This window comes from Gymnodraco acuticeps, unplaced genomic scaffold (genome assembly GCF_902827175.1).
Source record: "Gymnodraco acuticeps unplaced genomic scaffold, fGymAcu1.1, whole genome shotgun sequence".
Lineage (NCBI taxonomy): Eukaryota > Metazoa > Chordata > Actinopteri > Perciformes > Bathydraconidae > Gymnodraco > Gymnodraco acuticeps.
Genome location: NW_022990700.1, coordinates 53,915 through 72,454, shown reverse-complemented (window position 1 = coordinate 72,454; position 18,540 = coordinate 53,915). Strand labels below are relative to the sequence as shown.

The 18,540-nt window shown below is 40.7% G+C and overlaps 1 protein-coding gene across 2 annotated transcripts; it reads left to right on the top strand.

Moving 5' to 3' along the window:
• Nucleotides 1–4,123: 4,123 nt before the first annotated feature.
• tcof1 (treacle ribosome biogenesis factor 1) lies at nucleotides 4,124–18,337 on the top strand. Of its 2 annotated transcripts, XM_034231134.1 has the most exons (9): nucleotides 4,124–4,389; nucleotides 14,682–14,734; nucleotides 14,835–14,884; nucleotides 15,492–15,550; nucleotides 15,664–15,832; nucleotides 16,544–17,373; nucleotides 17,437–17,674; nucleotides 17,763–17,875; nucleotides 17,989–18,337. In XM_034231134.1, exons 1-9 carry the CDS (start codon nucleotides 4,279–4,281, stop codon nucleotides 18,022–18,024), a joined length of 1,659 nt encoding a protein of 552 aa, XP_034087025.1. In that variant the 5' UTR covers nucleotides 4,124–4,278; the 3' UTR covers nucleotides 18,025–18,337. The 2 variants fall into 2 exon arrangements, with proteins under 2 accessions (XP_034087025.1, XP_034087024.1); XM_034231133.1 differs by having other exon boundaries at nucleotides 16,544–17,674.
• The last annotated feature ends 203 nt before the right edge of the window (nucleotides 18,338–18,540 follow it).

The window sequence follows — 18,540 nt, the reverse complement described above, 5'->3', positions numbered from 1 at the left end:
TTCACATTTTATTTTGTTTCCAGTTGTCAAACCAAATGTAAGTTTAGCCGTGGGAACTCTTATCTTCAAATACTAGGTCCAAGCAACTTACAATCTCAAACATACAAACTAACAACATCTTCTTCTCACTTGCACATGACTTTTAGACCAGGTTCAAAGCGTTTTTCTGGGAAACTGTGAAAAACAATAATGAGTTGAAAGGGAAGCAGAGTTGATTGATTGATTGATTGATTGATTGATTGATTGATTGATTGATTGAAAGAAAAGTTTATTAACAGCTTGTATATTGGGTACAGTACAGTACAGCTCAAAACATACAATTGTTAAGGGGATGCAGACCAGAGAAAGACTTTCGTCTTGTTTACATCAGGGTCCCCCATTTCCAATTCATCATGTCATTTAAGACATATAAGACATATTTGACATACAGATGGCTTATTTACAATTTACATACAGGTGGTTTTTTACATACAGATTGCTTATTTACAATTTTCATTTTAGATTTCGTTCTAATACATCCTAACCGGACATTTAAGACATACCAAGTCTACAGATATACAGTTAGTAACAGAGTCTAAAATGCGAGTATATACATAGATGGGGGGGGGAAGCTGTCCATTGTACGACAGGTTGAGATTTGTACCATTACCGGGGCCAGTTTTGCAATGCTCTCCCCCGAAGGTGCTCTTTAAGAGAGGTTTTGAAGGTAAGTATAGTTTTTTTAGAGGCTGCTGCTCTGTGTCGGTCAGCGCCAGATGTTGGCTTTGGCGAGAGGAAGAGGTGCTGTTACTGAATATGGCTGCTCCCCTTCACCATGAACACTACCCTCTTTCTAATCAACGCAGCCCTGCCAGTAAACTACTCCCCCTCTTCCCCAATTTTCTAATCTGAGCAAGACTAGTTGGAGGTTTTCTTTCTTCCTGTGCGCCAGCCCAAAGCCAAAACCTTTACTTCAATGGGACTGTATTCAATATGTCGCACCTCGTGATACAAAAGAACCTTTGTTTTGCTCCACACCTCGTTTTTTCACCTGTAATAATGTTTTTTAATGATCAAGTCATCAGCAAGGAAGTCACTATTGCTTTCTTTGGATAATCTTCAGGTAACATGAGGGGAAAGTGCCAAACAAAATGTGTTCTTTCAGCTTTATTGTCAAATGAACCACTTTTTGGAAGAAAATAAACTGCATTTGAAATATTGTTATTTATGTTGTGTAAGTAAGTGTATGAGAATTGGTCAATTACGTTTTAGGGTAGCTAACACTGGCTTTGGCTATCTCGTCACCACCACTTGTTACTGATTAAATCTGATTAGATCAATGTATTTTAATAACAGATAAATTAAGCAACAACTAGTCCCAGTTGTTCAGGTTCGTATTTAGGTGTGGTTAGCAACTGTGGTTAATGGTTTACAGTGTCAGCTTCAGAAGCCACATCAGCTTCAGAAGCCACATCCTGTAGAATCAGTAGAGCTGCAGTGCATTAAAGGAATCAGTATGTATAGTCTCTTTTGTATAAGTTGCACTGAGTGGTATTCAGCTTACATCTCTTATTTCTTTCTGCAATAGTTTAACACAGTCTACACATAGTGCCGTGACAGGTGAGACCTCATGAGGAGCGCTGGCCTCGGCCCCAGACTGAAGGTGTGTTTGATTTGGCTCCTGTGGATCTGCAGCAGCACCTGGGCAGGAAGGCCAGACACAACACTTCATTATGACCCTCCGGTAAAACCACCTGGAAGGACATCTGAAAGGGAATCTTTTTTTAATCTAATTAACCCATCAGTCATAATCCATGTGCATCTATATATATAAAATACATCTCAAAATGTTTTACTTAGAATGGTTTTACGACTGTTTACAGAGGCAGATGATGACACATTAAAGGTATGCAGTAATAACAAAACTCCCCGGGTGTAGTTGTAGGTAATTACCTGCAGAGTGAGTGCAGAAGTTAGCTGCTAAACATGTGGAATGTGTAAAGTAGACTTTTTTCCTGTGAAACAGAGTGCCATTTACTAGGTTTACTTGTACAAATATTTGTACTGCAACCTGTCATCAAAGCCAAGGGAAAGTCAAGGATGCAAAGACAATCAACCTCCTCTGACTCTCCGATAGATGCCTCTCACTCTTAAAAATGATATTCAACACATTTCAGTTATTTGTCCAATAGATTGTGACTTGTAGAGGAAAAGTGGGCTGAGGAAATATGACATTTCCCATTTTACAAATTGTTATTCTCCCATAAAACCTTGGTGGTCTGTCCCATCAAAATGAATGGGAGCTGAGTCAGCCCATACCAAGCCCCATCTGCCCAACCTGTGTGTGTGTGTGTGTGTGTGTGTGTGTGTGTGTGTGTGTGTGTGTGTGTGTGTGTGTGTGTGTGTGTGTGTGTGTGTGTGTGTGTGTGTGTGTGTGTGTGTGTGTGTGTGTGTGTGTGTGTGTGTGTGTGTGTGTGTGTGTGTGTGTATGTGTGTGTGTGTGTGTGTGGGGGGGGGTGAGATTGTGAAATCAAGCTTCATGAGAGCACTGACGTTGCGTTTGGAATATACACATGCTTTTCTTTCCTGATTTTGCTCCATGAATGGGACTCTTTCAGCCGTTTGCTCATGTTGACCCTCTGCTTACCCAATACTCTCCCTCGGTTTGACCCAAGGTGTCACCGCCAGCTCTCTTACAGATCCACTGCCCAGACACCTTAAGTTTCTTCCCATACTATCCAGCCAAGAAAGAAATCATGCTTTTATACAAATACACCTGATTGACTGGAGATATATTCCCGGCAGCTTTTTTAAAAAGTCGATCAACCAATTTGACCCAATAGTGGATCGGCTCGCTGTTGAAGTATGTTTTTTCCAACATAGAGAGATTTAATCAGAGAGCAAGGTAAAAAAATATATAAAACCACAAGAGTTACAACTGAGATGGGCCAGCATGGGCAGGTGGCAGTTTATGTTCAAACTTACGGGATAATGTCTGTGTTATTTGCTTTTATGAACCAGTGGTCTATGTTGGTCTTCTGCTTTATTTTTCTCATCTTATAGTGTGTGAACAATACAGTCATCACAGCTGGAGATATCAGGGTTTTCTTGTCTTGATTTACAAAGGACACCATGTGCCATTGTTCAGTTTTGTATTGTGTGACAAGCACCTTTAGAAAGGATAGTTAATTACACCTTTACTAGGCAAATGCCATCTAACTTAAAATGTAGTGTTTCTATGTTGTAGTATTGCAGCCTTTACTTAAAATGTCTGAATAGGCCATACTTCGTCTGGAGACCTCACAATGTTGTTGTTATACTGCATGATTTTAGGGAACTTTGCCATTAAGAAAATAAGTAGTCTACATTTATGGATAAACAGTAAGTTAGTATTTTGAAGTAAACTAAATGTTTCTGACCTTTAAAATATATTTCTTGAATTAACCTGTGGAAAATTACCTAGAAGATTAGATCAACCGAAGTCATACAGGCCTTGTTTAAGGGAGGGGCTCGTCTTTTCACAGGTTTCTTTCCTGTGACAGGATATGCAACTGAGCTGAATCAAAGCAAAATCAAAGGAAAGTTTGCAGGTATTAAATAAGAATTAATAAGAGAAAGGGTTCTTTGTCGGCTGATGATAAGGCCCCAGTATAATAATGAGGCCACTGTGATATTCTGCTTGGCAGATTGTGCCCATATAGCCTAAATACGCCGACCAGAAACGTTATGGTTCCTTACTTGAGGGTAGGAACTCCAAGTGGAGATCACATTTAAGCTTCAGAAAGGGAGACCATAAATGTATAAAAATATTATTAAAGTGTTGATGATTTTTTTAAGACAAAAACTTAATGTGGGCACTTAGATGATCTGAACAGCCTTTGTTGCATAAGAGAAAGTACAATTAATACAAAAAAGAACCGATTAATAATAATAATAATAATAATGCATGGGATTTGTATAGCACTTTTCTTTAGGCATGCATATTTGTTTAAAAACATTTAAACATAATAGGATATTATCTGCATTTTACACAAACGTGCTGCAGTTATGGTGTCATTGTTTTTACATTAGCGGGGAAAGCTGTAGGCTATATGAAAAATAACACGGTTTCGTAAAAGAACTACACCTCCCAGAGTGCATTGCAGCGGTAAACGGAACCACTTCCTGAGATCAGAGTTCATCTTTTTTCCATGCGTGTTTTTGTGGAGTAGCGGTGGCAGTGGATTGTGGGGCCAATGTTAATATGAGAATACGTTACCCTAATTCTCTTACGTGTTTATTTTTCTTCGTGTGTCGAACATGTCTGTGGTGCAAGCATCGAGGCGCGAACTTACCCTGCTGATCTACCGCCACCTGAAGGAGCATGGTTTCCACTCTGCTGCAGAGGAGCTACAGAAATACAGCCCACAGGTCAACACACACACACACACACTACATTGTACATTTCAATGCATGTTAAATGCCCAGCATTCGGCGCCACTCGATTACGTAGTATACTTGAAATAGTGGCTCTGCAGCAGGTATACTCGACATTGAGAAACGGCCACGGTTTCAGGTTTGAAAACCCAGTGGTCAATAACCTGTCTTCCTATAGGAGTAACCTAGCTGACGTAACGGGTGACGACACTCGACACATAGTTGCTGGCGGGCAAAACACAGGCAGTGTCATTGTGCCAAAGACAATACTGTTAAAAAATGGTTGATACACTGTACACAAGCAAATACAAAATGTTCTCCATAACCCTGGTGTTATCCGGTGCTGTAGTAAGGTGTACATATATAGTAATATATATATATATATATATATATATATAGTAATATATACGGTAGACGACTATAGTTTCACAGACGTATTCATAACATCACAGAATCCCTGTCGGGTGCATGCATTCACACCTAATAGTCCGTTTTCTGGTGCGCACCAGACGACAGTTTGTTACATTGTTTCATTTTTCAGAAGGTTCGGTTTGCGTTCACACCATAGGTTCAAACGGACTATTGAGTGGCGAAGTCACGCCCATCTACTTCCGGTCCATGGGACCTTATTTCGGAAAAATAATGTATTGAAGTCAATGGAGAGAGATAACTTATCTTTCGATCCCGTTTGAATTGTGCCATGAATTACACATATGATGTTTGTCAATCTTAAAAAATAATATCCATGTCAAAAAAGTCACAGGTTGTCGTAAAACTGTTGAAATATAAGACTATGAAAAATACGCAACTAGAAAGACTACAAATCCCAGAGTCGCGTAAGTGATGTCACAATTGTTTTCCTCCACTAAGAGATAGCTAAGATCAGCGCCATATAGATAGAATATATTCTTTCACACACACATACGGGTATTGGGCCGAGGGCGACACCGTACTTCCGGTATCCGCCAATTTTACGCGAGGTGCAAGCAGGCCGAGGGTTTAGCCGTACACCGTCTAGGTGTTGCTAAGCTTCTTGTACTGAATATCATAGTCTATTGCCTTAATGAATATCTAGTCAACTCTAAAATACCACATATATGCAATGGCATGATAATATTATTGTGACAAGTGGGGTATTCACCTGGTGTTTCCAGAAATTAGACGTAGATGCAGCCAAAATCGACGAAGGCCACTTTCGAGGGTCGTTTTTCCATACATCTGCAGGCAGTCTGTAAGGGCAATCCGACAACCCACACAGCTCTAGTTTACGCTGGTAACTGTGAGGGAATAATTTTAGCTTTACTTAAGAGATTTGACCTTTCGGCTTGTTGACGTTTTACGACCAAGCCGAAGTCTGTTATCTGTCTTAAAGAATGGGAAGTGTCAGCTTTTGCTGCCATTGTCAGTTTTATGACCGGTCACAAGAGCCATAGAGTCAGATAAAGTGATTCAGTGCTTCCAGGTGTTCATAGATGCCTTCCCCAATGTGTGGGTTGACTCCCTGTAAACTGATTAAAAGGTCTACTGAGATGAGAGGCGGATTCAGATTTGACATGGCAAACCACCGTGCAGTCAGAACCTTTGACTGTGTGACTTGTGATGTGAATTTCTCCGGCCGATGCTTGTAATAAACACCAGTGTTTGACATCAGAACTCCTGCTCGTCCTGTGTCTCCTTCATGAGTCGGTGACTCCCACTGCATTGCTACACAGAAGTTTCCTCCACAGTAACGACCTAGAGCACACCCCTCAAGTCCAGAGATGTAATCCGAAGACATGCAGCAATTTCTTCGGTCGTTAATTCAGAAAAAAAACCTAGTGCGCTCTGCCTGGCTACGTTAGCTAGCTGTTTATATTTGCACCTCCAGGATATTTGCACCTCCAGGAAAATGGCGTATTTATATGTATTTATATATATATATATATATTGCGCGCGTTGCATTGTGGGTAGCTCGTGACGTCACTGTGTGTGAAAGAATCTATCTATATGGCGCTGGCTAAGATAAGATAACTTTAACAAGATGCCTGTGTGCTTAGTACCAGGTTGTAATCATACCAGCAATGGGTCTTGCTCGTTCTTTCACTTCCCTTCTGATGAAAGGACCAGGAGTGGCTGGATCAAGTTAACTACCTAGCTAGTAGCTAGCACGTTAGTTAGCATTACAGCCTTGTCATTTTTATTAGCCTTAATATGAAGTAACATTAAGTAACCCAAAATGTTAAACAGTAAGAGTAGTAGTCCTATTTCGTGAACCCTTTGAAGAGTACTGTCACCGGTGTGATCATTCTATAATACACAATTTAAGCCCGGGGGAGAAATGCTAACGCTAGCATCGGCGATCGCCGATCTTTTCTACTTCATGCTATCTGCACAAATGGTTGACATTAAACATTAAAAATACCAGGCAGTTCAGAGAGAATCAAAGGAAGGCAGGCAGGCAGCTTTGCATGACATTCTTCTGGACGTGTTTCATTGTGGTGATAGTGAGGGTAGTCAATCGTTTTGTTGACAAGACAGTAGTGACGGCCATCTTGGTGACGTGTGTTGTTGTGGGCATGAGCGCGTCGCAGCCATTATATGAGGGTGGGACAAGTCCCCCCCACTTTTTCAAATGATTAGTTTAGACCCCCCCCCACTTTTACTATGCGGAAAGTCCGTGAATCGGTCTATCCACTCGCCGCACTTTGTCGAGCGCTGTGTCAGTGCTTCACTATCAAATCCATTCCACTTGCTTATTGAGAGAATGCCCAAATCAATGAAACTCCGTACCATGTTTTCACTGCTACTTTGTACCAAGGCAGATTCTCCCATAGCGCGCGCATGTTCAAGGAGTGTTGTCATAGTTGGACAGCTCAGATCTGTTGTATGAAGCGATGCCGGTAGCGGAGGTAAGGCACACACCAAATGTTCAGGAAATGGTTAATACAGCGAAAACCAAAGCTGACGATCTCTTGGTTTGATATGTTTTCTCCCCCAGACAACATTGACATAAGAACATTTCAAAGAAGAGGAAAGTAAGTCATCAGCTGGTAGCAGTTAATCAGTTAACAGTGATGGCGGTGGCGGCGTCTCACTTCTGCAGAGGAGTTTCGTCTTTATGTCATGATAGAGAGATACAAATACGGAATAGTTTAGATGAGAAAAGGCATCGAAATGCCAGGTTACTAGTAGGGATGCACGATAATATATTAGGAATTATGACGTCATCCCGATAAACCCGATAACAGTATTAATAGCCCCAATAATATACAATATATTTTTTGGGTAAAAAAAAAGAAAAAAATACTGCGGTGTGGGTGGATTGGGATGAGGGGCGCTTGTTTTTCACTCGGCTCCTCCCGTTTTGCCAGTACTGTGGTATTAGTGGTTTAGGAAGAGGGGAGTTCTTCACAAATCCAGCGCTCCCTAACTCATGCCTGGCTGTGACGTAAATGGTGTGCGGCCGTGAAGCCAGGACAGTAAACAAACATGTCGTCGGTGGTATGGGCGTTGGAGCTATGTGCAACTCAAGGCATATGCTCGAACCGGAGCTGCCTGGACGCTGCAATCATGTTGCGCACTATCCGTGCTGAGTGTGCTGACTTTTCGTACAATGTCCCACTGTCTGGCTTCCTGCATAAAGTCAAGTGCTCGGCGCAGTTGTGGCGAAATGTCGCTCCTCTGTTTTCATTTAAACAGCTCCTTATATCCGTTAGCGCAGCTAGCTAGCACCAGATGCTAACAACAACAATGCACGTAAGGTCTCTCTCTCGCTCGCTCGGGCCACACATACACACACCCTCCCGGTCCTCCAGATGGCCAGTCGGTGCCTGCCGGTGAGCGTGGAAGTGTGGTCTGCCACAAGCGGGCGGCAGGAGCGGGGCTGTCAGCATCAGCTTGTAGATGGTATTTTAAACTCGATGCGCTCTGAAACTACGGGGCGGCCAAGGAAAAAAAATACACATGCGTTAATCGCGTTAAAATAATTAGTGGCGTTCATTTTTTTTTGTTATCGGTCTTGAGAAGCAGGAAGTTATCGGTATCGGTTTCAAAAAACCAATATCGTGCATCCCTAGTTACTAGTATTTATCATGTAAACAGGGAACATGAATAACCCCATCTCTCTGTGCTCATGTAAACACCATGATGTCCATGTAGACGCAGTCAATGTGTTTTACTGGAGCCTCAGTTCGATGAGAGATTATTTTCTGAGTTCTTTAACTTCGGTACTCTCTCTCAAAATGGTAATGTGCATCATGTTTTAATTATACTTCTTATCATTCAGAAGCTTTTTTTGTGTGTTTATGTTTTACTGAGTGCTTATAGGCAATTTCCATCCCAGTATTCAGTTAACTATTTATTTTCTGTGCACATTACATAGACTAGCTAATATTCTACCTACTGCTTGGGACTTTGTGTCTTCAAAATGTCCAATATCACAGACTGGGACTTACTTTAGAGTCAGTTGTATTTACATTCAGTATGACTTCAGGGGTAGACATTAAGGGTAAAAAGCCACTGGCCCTCCGGGCCGGTGGAATTGTATTGTCACTGGCCCCACCATTGTAACCACTGGCCCGGAGCATTCGTCCAAAAAAAAAATCGACTAATAATGAAGAAAATTAACACATTTGTTGCAATAGTAATTTATGCACTAACTACATTACTACTTGTACTACAACATTTGAACAATCAGTTCTTCCTCATTTTCCTCAATTGTTCACATTTGGTTTATTAAAATAATGATATTGTGGTCATTGTTAAAAAATGTCTGCTATTATTATGAGTATTATTATTTGTATAATGCACTTTCTGCCTTCCTGTCATTAGGAGTTAGACATGTAATGGCTATAGATCAGATTAGATCCTTCATTATCCTAAACTGCTGGGACATTTCCCTATAGCCAATACCTTTATATTTTCTACTCTTCACTTACTTGTCAGCATAGGTCGGCATTGATGTACAAAGCCGACAGAAGACCTTGTTTATATTGGCATCATATTGAGAGGTGCAGTGACGCGTCCTAAAACCAGGAAGTAAGCTGCTGGTTCCCTCGACAAAAAGCAATGGAATTTCTCCACAGGGTTTTGGAAAATAGCTGGAAATAAGGTCTGTGGAAAACAAACCTGTTTGATAAATGCACGTTTTGTTCAGCTGGATAATCTCCACATGTCTACCCTACTTTTATAATGTTCGAATCATAAATCTAATCGATAGATTATAAAAAGGGTTTTAGGATGCGTCACTGCACCACTCTATAGAAGCCAACTCCATCGATCAAGCTGGCTGAAACTTTCTCTCCATCTTCTTCTCATGCTCCCTGTCACTCTCCTTTAACTCCTCCGGTGACTTTCTTTTATTTGAAGATTGTTTTTTGCACGGCGCTTGGCCGGTTACCACTGGTATTAAAAACATTTTTGGCGAATGGTTAGGTGGCGCGATAGTCTGTAGTGAAGGAGCCCGCTCACGGGAGCCTGCTCGCGCTGCGCTCCGCAGCAAACAGCTGTTTGCTTTTCACCCAACAACGACAAGCGACTCACGAAGCGCTATGTTGTAGCGTTAATAAACGAAACAATTTAACAAAATTGCTAGTCAAAATACCAATACCACAGGAAACAATTATTTTTAAACAATATTTTTAGTGGCCCGAGCGGGCAAGTGGAAAGTACGTTATGCTGGCCCGGGGTGTCTAAATAGTGCTTCCGGGCCAGCGGGCCATTTATAATGTCGAGCCCTGGACTTGTTATAATTCAATGTGAAAGAGTATACTGCTCAATAAATAATGATCACTTCACCACCTCTCTTGACATCTAGGCGCTTGAGAGTGAGTCAGAGGCAGAATACAGGGACAGTGGAGAGAGGTCCGTTGCTGAGGTGAGCGATGAAAGGGAAATGACAGTTTAGAGTAAATTGTGATGTGGACTCTCATCCCAGAATGTTAAGGAAATCAGTGGGGATATTGAACAGGAAACATTTCAGTCAAGGGGCATCATATGACCAATATAGACAGAAGAGCAACATTTAAGTCAATGATACCATTCCTAGGTGAACTTAACATCGGTATGGAGTCAGATCAGTCTCAATATTAATAAATGCTCACCGAAGGATTCACAAATGTATTTTGCGATATATATATATATAAATGACTCTCCACAACAATATCTCTCAATGCACTCACAAATATTTATTGTTGTATATAAATGTACAAAAAATGGGCATTTAAACTGCTTTTTATTAATTCAATGACGGCTCTGAATTAATAATCAAATATGTTTTCTTTCTTTACTACTGGATGAAATTACCCAATGTACCCATCATTTTCCTCATGCTAGTATAGCCACATAAAAGTATCAAACCACCTGTTAAAATGCACCAGAATACAGGACATTTATTTATTTTTTGTCCCCCCCAGATTCAGGATGGGAGACCCGAGATGTAGTTCATTGAGCGTTTCACACAAACAAATGTGTTACTTCACAGTTTTACGACACTTTTTTTTTTTTGACTTGCAAAATTATCTTTTAAATTGACAAACATCATATGTGTAATTCGTGGCACAATTCAAACAGGATCAAACGATAATCTTTCTCTCTCCATTGACTTCAATACATAATTTTTTCGAAATAAGATCCCATGGAGGTCCACCGGAAGGGGAGGGACTTCGCCACTCTATAAACTTTAAACACAAGTCATGTGCACGGAAATGCTGTTCAACCATTGGTCAGACAATAAGGGGGTAAACCATGGGGTAAACACGCAAATCCCGGTGTTGTGTCAAATGATGCACCCCCATCATGAAATGCACCCCTTGTCACGGGAACGCGCATTTGTAAATGAAACGTTAAGACCTTAAAACGATGCTTAAAACGAAAAGTAAACGTCCAGCTTTTTATGGTAATTTACAGACTGTGAGTCGCTTAGTGGTAGCTCATATAGTCTCGATTCTTGTGGTTAAACTTTTCGCTCCGTATTTTGATGGTAGTGGTGTCGAATCCTGGATTTTGCATTCATTCGTCACTTTCCAGTAATTTTTGTATTTGTGTTTTTTTTTTTATTGTGATGTCCTGTCTGTATACACATGCTTTAAAATGTATTGTTTGATTGTAGTATTGTTTAATTTTACATATTTGTCATATAACAAACAAAATATATGTTTACAAATGTTACATAGTCTTTGTCAGCATATTTTTGCAAATCTTACAAAATAAGTGTCACATTCATGAAACTTGCTCCATTCATTGGTACTAGTCCTACAACCATACCCTAAAAAAATGCTTGAGGGTGGGATGAATAGAAACATATTTTTGGGTGGGGTGCATTTTATGTCAGGCCTGCCTGTCACGTGACAAGGGGTGCATTTCATGATGGGGGTGAATAATTTGACACAACACCGGCAATTTCTACAGGAGCCTCCGCCATGGAGCATCGGCACTTTCGGCAGGTTATTCTCATGCTGCTGTTAATCTGGAGATCAATAGACACTAGCGGCCCGCGCATATGATTATATAATCAGACAACGTCAGTTAAAAAACATTATAACTAGGGCCGGGACTTTAACGCGTTAATTAAGATTAATTAATTACACAAAAATGAACGCGTTAAAAAAAATTACGCATTTTAATCGCACTTATTTTTGCACCGCGGAACGTTTCTCACTGGATGAGTTTCAGGCGTACCGATTATACTGGAGCACCAACTAACGTTCATGACTTCAGACAACAACAAACCACAGTGAACAACAGTGGGAAATGTTGTTTTAAAAAACGGACGGATGGAAGCGTCGATAAGAGCACGGTTGTGTGCAAATTATGCAAAAAGGAATTTGCATATCACCGCAGCACATCAAGCCTCAAGTATCACCTCAATGCAAAAACATATAGCAGCTAGCGTGGAAGCTAGCGTGGACGTTAGCCTCTTTTATCGCGTTCACACCAAAAAGAGCCGGTACTAAAATTAGTTCATGAGAACCTTTTTACCCCCACGAAAGTCCCTGCTAGAGAGCAGAGAGCTGCTAGAGAGCAGGGACTTTCGTACGGCTCTCTTGTGAGAAAAGAGCTATATGTCTGATTGGCTGGGCGGATTGCAAACCACGCCCCGTAAAACTCCCAAAAAGTTTTGTGAAGCCGCCATTTTATTATCCTCGCATTAGCATTATTAGCATTAGCCCAGCGCAGAAACGCAGAGAGACTAACTTATGGCAACACAAAATAAAACATGGGAGCGGTGGAGATGAGGAGGTGTCCGCGTTCTGGCGATTTACTCGGAAGGCTTCAGTAGAAGCTGCTGGGACTCCCAGCAGCTTCTACTGAAGCCAGTCCCTAACTCCGGGGACTTCCGGCCGGGGACTTTGGACGGCAGTATACGCCGTGAAGTGGTTTGCGGCCTGCCAGTAAACCCAAAGCAGAAGAAGAAGAAGTGACGTCAGCGGCTTCATTTGCCTAATCCTCCCCCAGGTTCAAAGAGTTCTCATGAACTAAATTCTCATGAACCTTTGTGGGAAAAGTACTGCGGTGTGAATGCGCCTAATGGTATACTAAAATCCATGTGAAAAAAATTGCTTCTCACTGTTCTCAGGTCAAATATTTAAATTAGGGGTGCACCGAATGGGAAATTCTTGGCCGAAACCGATACCGAAAATAGGAAACAGTTGGCCGAAAACCGAATGCCGAAAGGCCGAAAATGATTAATAGAAATATATATATATATATATAATGTATACATTTTTTACCAATGTTGTTCAGCTACCTGATTATGGAAATAGACATGATTATGGCAAAACTTAACTTAAATAATAATCACTATTATGGGTCCATAAAACATTTATTCAGCACTTTTGAATGCATACAGTACATTTATATATGTCATGTATTATTGCTAAAAAACATTATATCGCAGTCTTAGTGTCGCCAACTCGTTTCTAATATGCAAAGACAACAAATGCGTCTATGATGTATTTTCGATCAGACGAGATCTCTCCCCCGTCTGTGTGCGAGGGGGCGGGGCAGTTTACACACACGCAGCTGCTACATGCAGCAACACACTGCGGAGATGGCGGAGAGAACGCGCTTCGAGGTGTGGTTAAACTTTACCCGTCTCGATGTGGAGAATACTTGTTACCATAAGTGCAATAAGAGTTTAGCATGTAAGCACGAGCAATTTGTCTAAACATTTAGCAAAAGTGCACCGCATGCAGACGGAGGAATGCACCGGGTTCGACCGTCTTTCTAGCAGCTCTGTAGCCCCATCCACGAGTAACGTTTCCACGTCAGGTGTTATGTATGCTAGCAGCAACACACGGAGTTAACTACATGATACAAACATGGGTTAATGATTAGAGGTAACTGAGTTATTTAGTTTGTTAAAATTTCAGCTATTCTGTTTACAGTCTGTCATCAGATTATTTAATACGATTTGTTAAAGGCTCAGGGCAATCTCGATGACAAAGGTCAATGTTCCCCCCCCCCCCCCCCCTGTGAGCCAGCCGCGAGCATGGTCGCCGCGTCTTTATTACGTCATCACAACAACACGTTAGGTTACCAACGTAAACCTGTTCTGACATTCGGTGATATTTTTTCGGCCGAAAGCCGAAAGGGCCTTTTTAACCATTTTCGGCCGATAATTTTCGGTGGCCGAATATTCGGTGCATCCCTAATTTAAATGTGATTAAAAATGCGATTAATTTCGATTAATTAATTACAAAGCCTCTAATTAATTAGATTAATTTTTTTAATCGAGTCCCGGCCCTAATTATAAGACATATAATGAGAGACGTTCTGCAGTAAGGAGGGGCGTTTCACCGACGACAGGTGTTCTTACTTTTATGTAGTTGACGGAGAATTTTTACTTTACACGACACTGTTCAACACTTAATTCTTCTTCACTCTTTAACTAAACAACCGCGGATGTCTTGAAAGACTCTATCGCTAAAGATTTTGAAGACATCCGCGTTCTTGTGACACGTAAATACTACGCTTCCTATGTTTTGGTGCGGACTGCGTTCACACCAGCAATGAACCGCTCCAGAGTTCGCAAGCAAACGCTCCAAGACCACCTATTTTAGCGGACCAGAGTCCGGTTGTTTAGTTCACTTCAGAGGTCTCGGACTGTGTTCACACCGACCCAAATGAACCGCACCAAGCGGCTAAACGCACCAGGGTTCGATTCAACCGGACTATAAAAGGCTGGTGTGAATGCACCGTTAAAACTGTTTTTGAATCTGATCCATTTGAAAAAAGGATCTTGTGCAAAGCTATATAGAATATTTCAACGATATGTATGGTTGTAAGTATGATGTTATTTTTTGCAGGTAGAGACACAAGTAGCTGAGTCATTATGGGACATCTACAGATCGTGGTTAAGGTGAGTTTAATTTCTCAATTCTTTGCTGGAATCAAACACCTTATTTTGACTTGATGGTAGTTATAATGTGTGTGCTAAATATTGTTTCTATTCCCATCAGTGACAAGCAGCAGGACTCAGCCAAGCTCTCCAAACAAGAAAGGAATAAGGGTATGAGTGCTTCTTTCTCAAAACTTAAATATGATTATTCTGATGAAGGCCTCAGGCTGAAACGCATTGGCTTTAAATGTGTTATTCCTCATACCACTAGTGATGCTAGAGTCTTACCTCTTTTTGCTTACTCCACTTACCTTGAAAGTAAGCGCAGTTGTGCCTTACTTTGAAAACTTAAAGTAAACGGCATGGAAAGTGTCAAACATAGCGTGATAATTATGTTTTACATTTTTGAAGGGGTTTGAAGGTAGGCTAACTCGATGCAGTTTCCAAACCAGTTCTGTGACAAGTTTCATTCTTACCTTGCCTCCCACTTGTTTATGGAGGACTTGTGTTTTCCTTCCATCAAAAAACGTTCTGAAATGTTTGATATTTAATGCTCCTTTGGTCTAGTCAAGTTTGGCATATGTGAGGTTAAATTATTCTGTGAGACAAAGGAGGGAATACTGTAGCCCCTCTGAGCAGGGGGCTCAAGATGCTGCATCAACAACACTTGCATCATACACACTTGACAGAGTTCTTCCACAGTCACAGAAGAAGTGATTGATAGTCTGGTAGTGTGCTTGAGTACATTTTGTACTTATTCTACACACTTTATTTCCAGCTGCAACAAAGAAAAAGAAGGACAAACTTGCAATCAAAGAAGAGACGGAAAAAAAGAAGGTAATTAGTTACATTTTTTACGAGACATTAAAGCCACTGGTTTAGTAACTTGTTCAACGCATGTTTGTTCAACTTTACTTATTAGGCTGTTATTTCTTATGTTTTTCTTCTAGACTGTGCCGGCAAAAAGGAAAATAAATGAAAGTAAATCTGGAGAAAATGTCATCAAGGCAAAAAAATCAAAGACCCAAACTAAATCCCAGGCTGTGGCTGGAGACGATTCTGACTCTGACGACAGTCTGGATGTAGATAAATGGAAGAAACTCCTCCAGCAGATGACAGGTAGGTGAGGGCGTGGGTCTGAAAAAGGGCATTTCTGTTCAAGTGTGTGTAAAGGGTGAGGATGAATCGAAAGTTTCCAATCATAATTTCCTGGCACTTTCAAATGAAGCTAATGGTAATATTTCCGAAGACACTAAAATAATTAAGATTAAGTCACATACTCCCGAGATAAGAAGAACCATTTATTTTTTACATTGAGAAAGAGATAGAATTTCTGTTTTAAGGAATGAGCTGCCAACAAAATAAATGAAACCCTACGGAGAGCTGTGATTTAGGCTGTTGTGTTTCTTAAAGCATTTTCAAGTATCAAGAATAACTTACCTATATTTGCTTGATTTTTCTAACTTATAACTGAACTTATGAGGCAATATACCTCACCTCTAGTGAGCGGCCCAGCCCTTCGTATATTTTTCTGAATGTGGCCCTCTGTGAAAAAAGTTTGGACACCCCTGGTTTAGAGGGTTGGAAAATGCTGGACATGTTGGAAGATGGAAAACCATTTAGGGCCGAGTCCTCTCAATTAAAGAGAGAAAGACAACCAAGAGGTAGTACCACAACTCCAATGAATAACGTCACCATGGGAAACAGTGATTTCATACAAACAGAGCTGTGTACAGAAGCTGTGTGGATACAGTTGATGTTTTCTTTTAAGCATTTGTGCCACCTAGTTGTGTTAGTTTAATGTATTCGTCATGTTTACTCTGTCAACAGATTCAGACATGGCCAAGATGGACACCATCAATGCGCTGGACTCGGCTGCATCACCACCCGTACAAAAGAAAGTGAGGAAAGCCCGGGCAAAGCCTCCGGCAAAAACAATTACTCCCAATGAACAGAACACAGTTGGAGAGAATAAGACAATGGAGGAGAAAGCCATTACAGAAACACCAACAAAGAAGAGTAAACCCAAGAAGAGTACGTCCAAAAAGAAGGCGCCTGTGATCTCCTCTGCCGCTCCGAGCCAAGAGGAAAACATCAACGCTGTAGAAGACAGAGCAGCGACGCCCACTCTTACCTCGTCAAAACAGGATGAAATAAAAGATGTGACCATGATTGAAGAAAAAACTGATGAGACTCCGTCTGAGCCCAAGAAGAAGAAGAAAAAGAAAATTAGTGAGGATAATGTGGAGGAGAATACAAATGACACTGGTGTCGAAGGAAAATATGGCAAGAAGAAAAAGAAGACTGGAGTCACTAAAGGAACACAGGGAGATAGCATAGAAGAAGAAATCATAGCGAAGGACGAAAGTGTTGATAATGTGGACACTTTAGAACCAAGAATAAAAAACAAGAAGAAGAAAAAAGCTGAAAAGGTACAAGAAAATACAGAGCTGATAGTTGAGGAACCAAAAGAGACGGATGAAAGTGAAGAAATATTAGAACAAAAAGTAGAAGAAAACGGGAATAATTCAGAAGAGATACCTGAAGAAAAGAAGCAAAAGAAGAAGAGGAAGGAGATTGTTAAAAATGAGAAAAACTCAGAGCAGATCGTTACAGAAAAGAAAGCTAAGAAGAAGAAAAAGGAGAAACCTGATGAGGACAATTCAAAGCAGATCGTTACAGAAAAGAAAGCAAAAAAGAAAAAGGAGAAACCTGATGATGAGAATTCAGAGCAGATCGTTAAAGAAGCGGATGATAGCGAGGAGATGACAGAGCAGGTATCTGAAGAAAATACAACAATGACAAAGATATCAGAGAGCGGTGACGGAGAGGAACAGCCAGAGCAGAGCACTGAGGTGAAGAAGAAGAAAAAGCAGCTCTTATCATTGGAATATAATGACACAGAGCCACTGCTTCCACTCAACCTAGACACGCCAAGTCCTCCGACAGAGAAGAAGAAAAGTGAGTCCCCGTAATCATGACAACATTCTATTTGGGGTTTTGTCTTTTGCAAGTTTGTATTCACTTTTTCATTTTTTCATTCTGTCAGAGAAAATCAAGTTAAAATCAGCTGATGTCCCAGAAACCCCTGCACGTTCTGTCCCAGACCGCAAACCTACAGAAACCATCCAGACACCCTCAGGGGACTCCAGCCACAAAAAGGTACGACACATTCTACTTCTCACCTCTTCTCCGACTCTGGTCAAAGCATAATAACATTTTATTAGTTTCAGTGGAAAGATAACTCATACTTACTTTTCTGTTATTTTTCACAGAAAAAGAAATCCTCCAAGAGTCATGAAGATGTCTGATTCTGCATCCCTGGAAACATATCCTGTCCATCTTAGTACTAGTTATTTTTTAATTGTCCTAAAGATAGCTGTAAAAACCAACTAGTTTTCTATTTGGAACATTTCTTATCTTTTTATTTTGTTTTATATTTACCAACACTGTGGCCTATTTTCTGCATAGTTTTATTTTGTATTCTGATAGTTCCCTTTTTAATGGCATGAGTTTGTGAAAGGTTTCTGATTGTTTCGTGCATGGATGATGGATGATCCCTCTTATGATATGTTTCTATTTCAATTATAATAATAATAATAATAATGTCTCGTACGCACATTATCTTTCACATTCATTTGTATGCCTAAAAACTACAACGGTTTTATATTTATGTAAAAATACATTGGAAACTGTTTAACAGCCTATTTTGGTATACGGTTGAATACATAAGCCTCACCTATGGTCATGAAGGATGGGTCATGACCGAAAGAACGAGATTGCGGATACAAGCGGCCGAGATGGGTTTTCTCCGCAGGGTGGCTGGT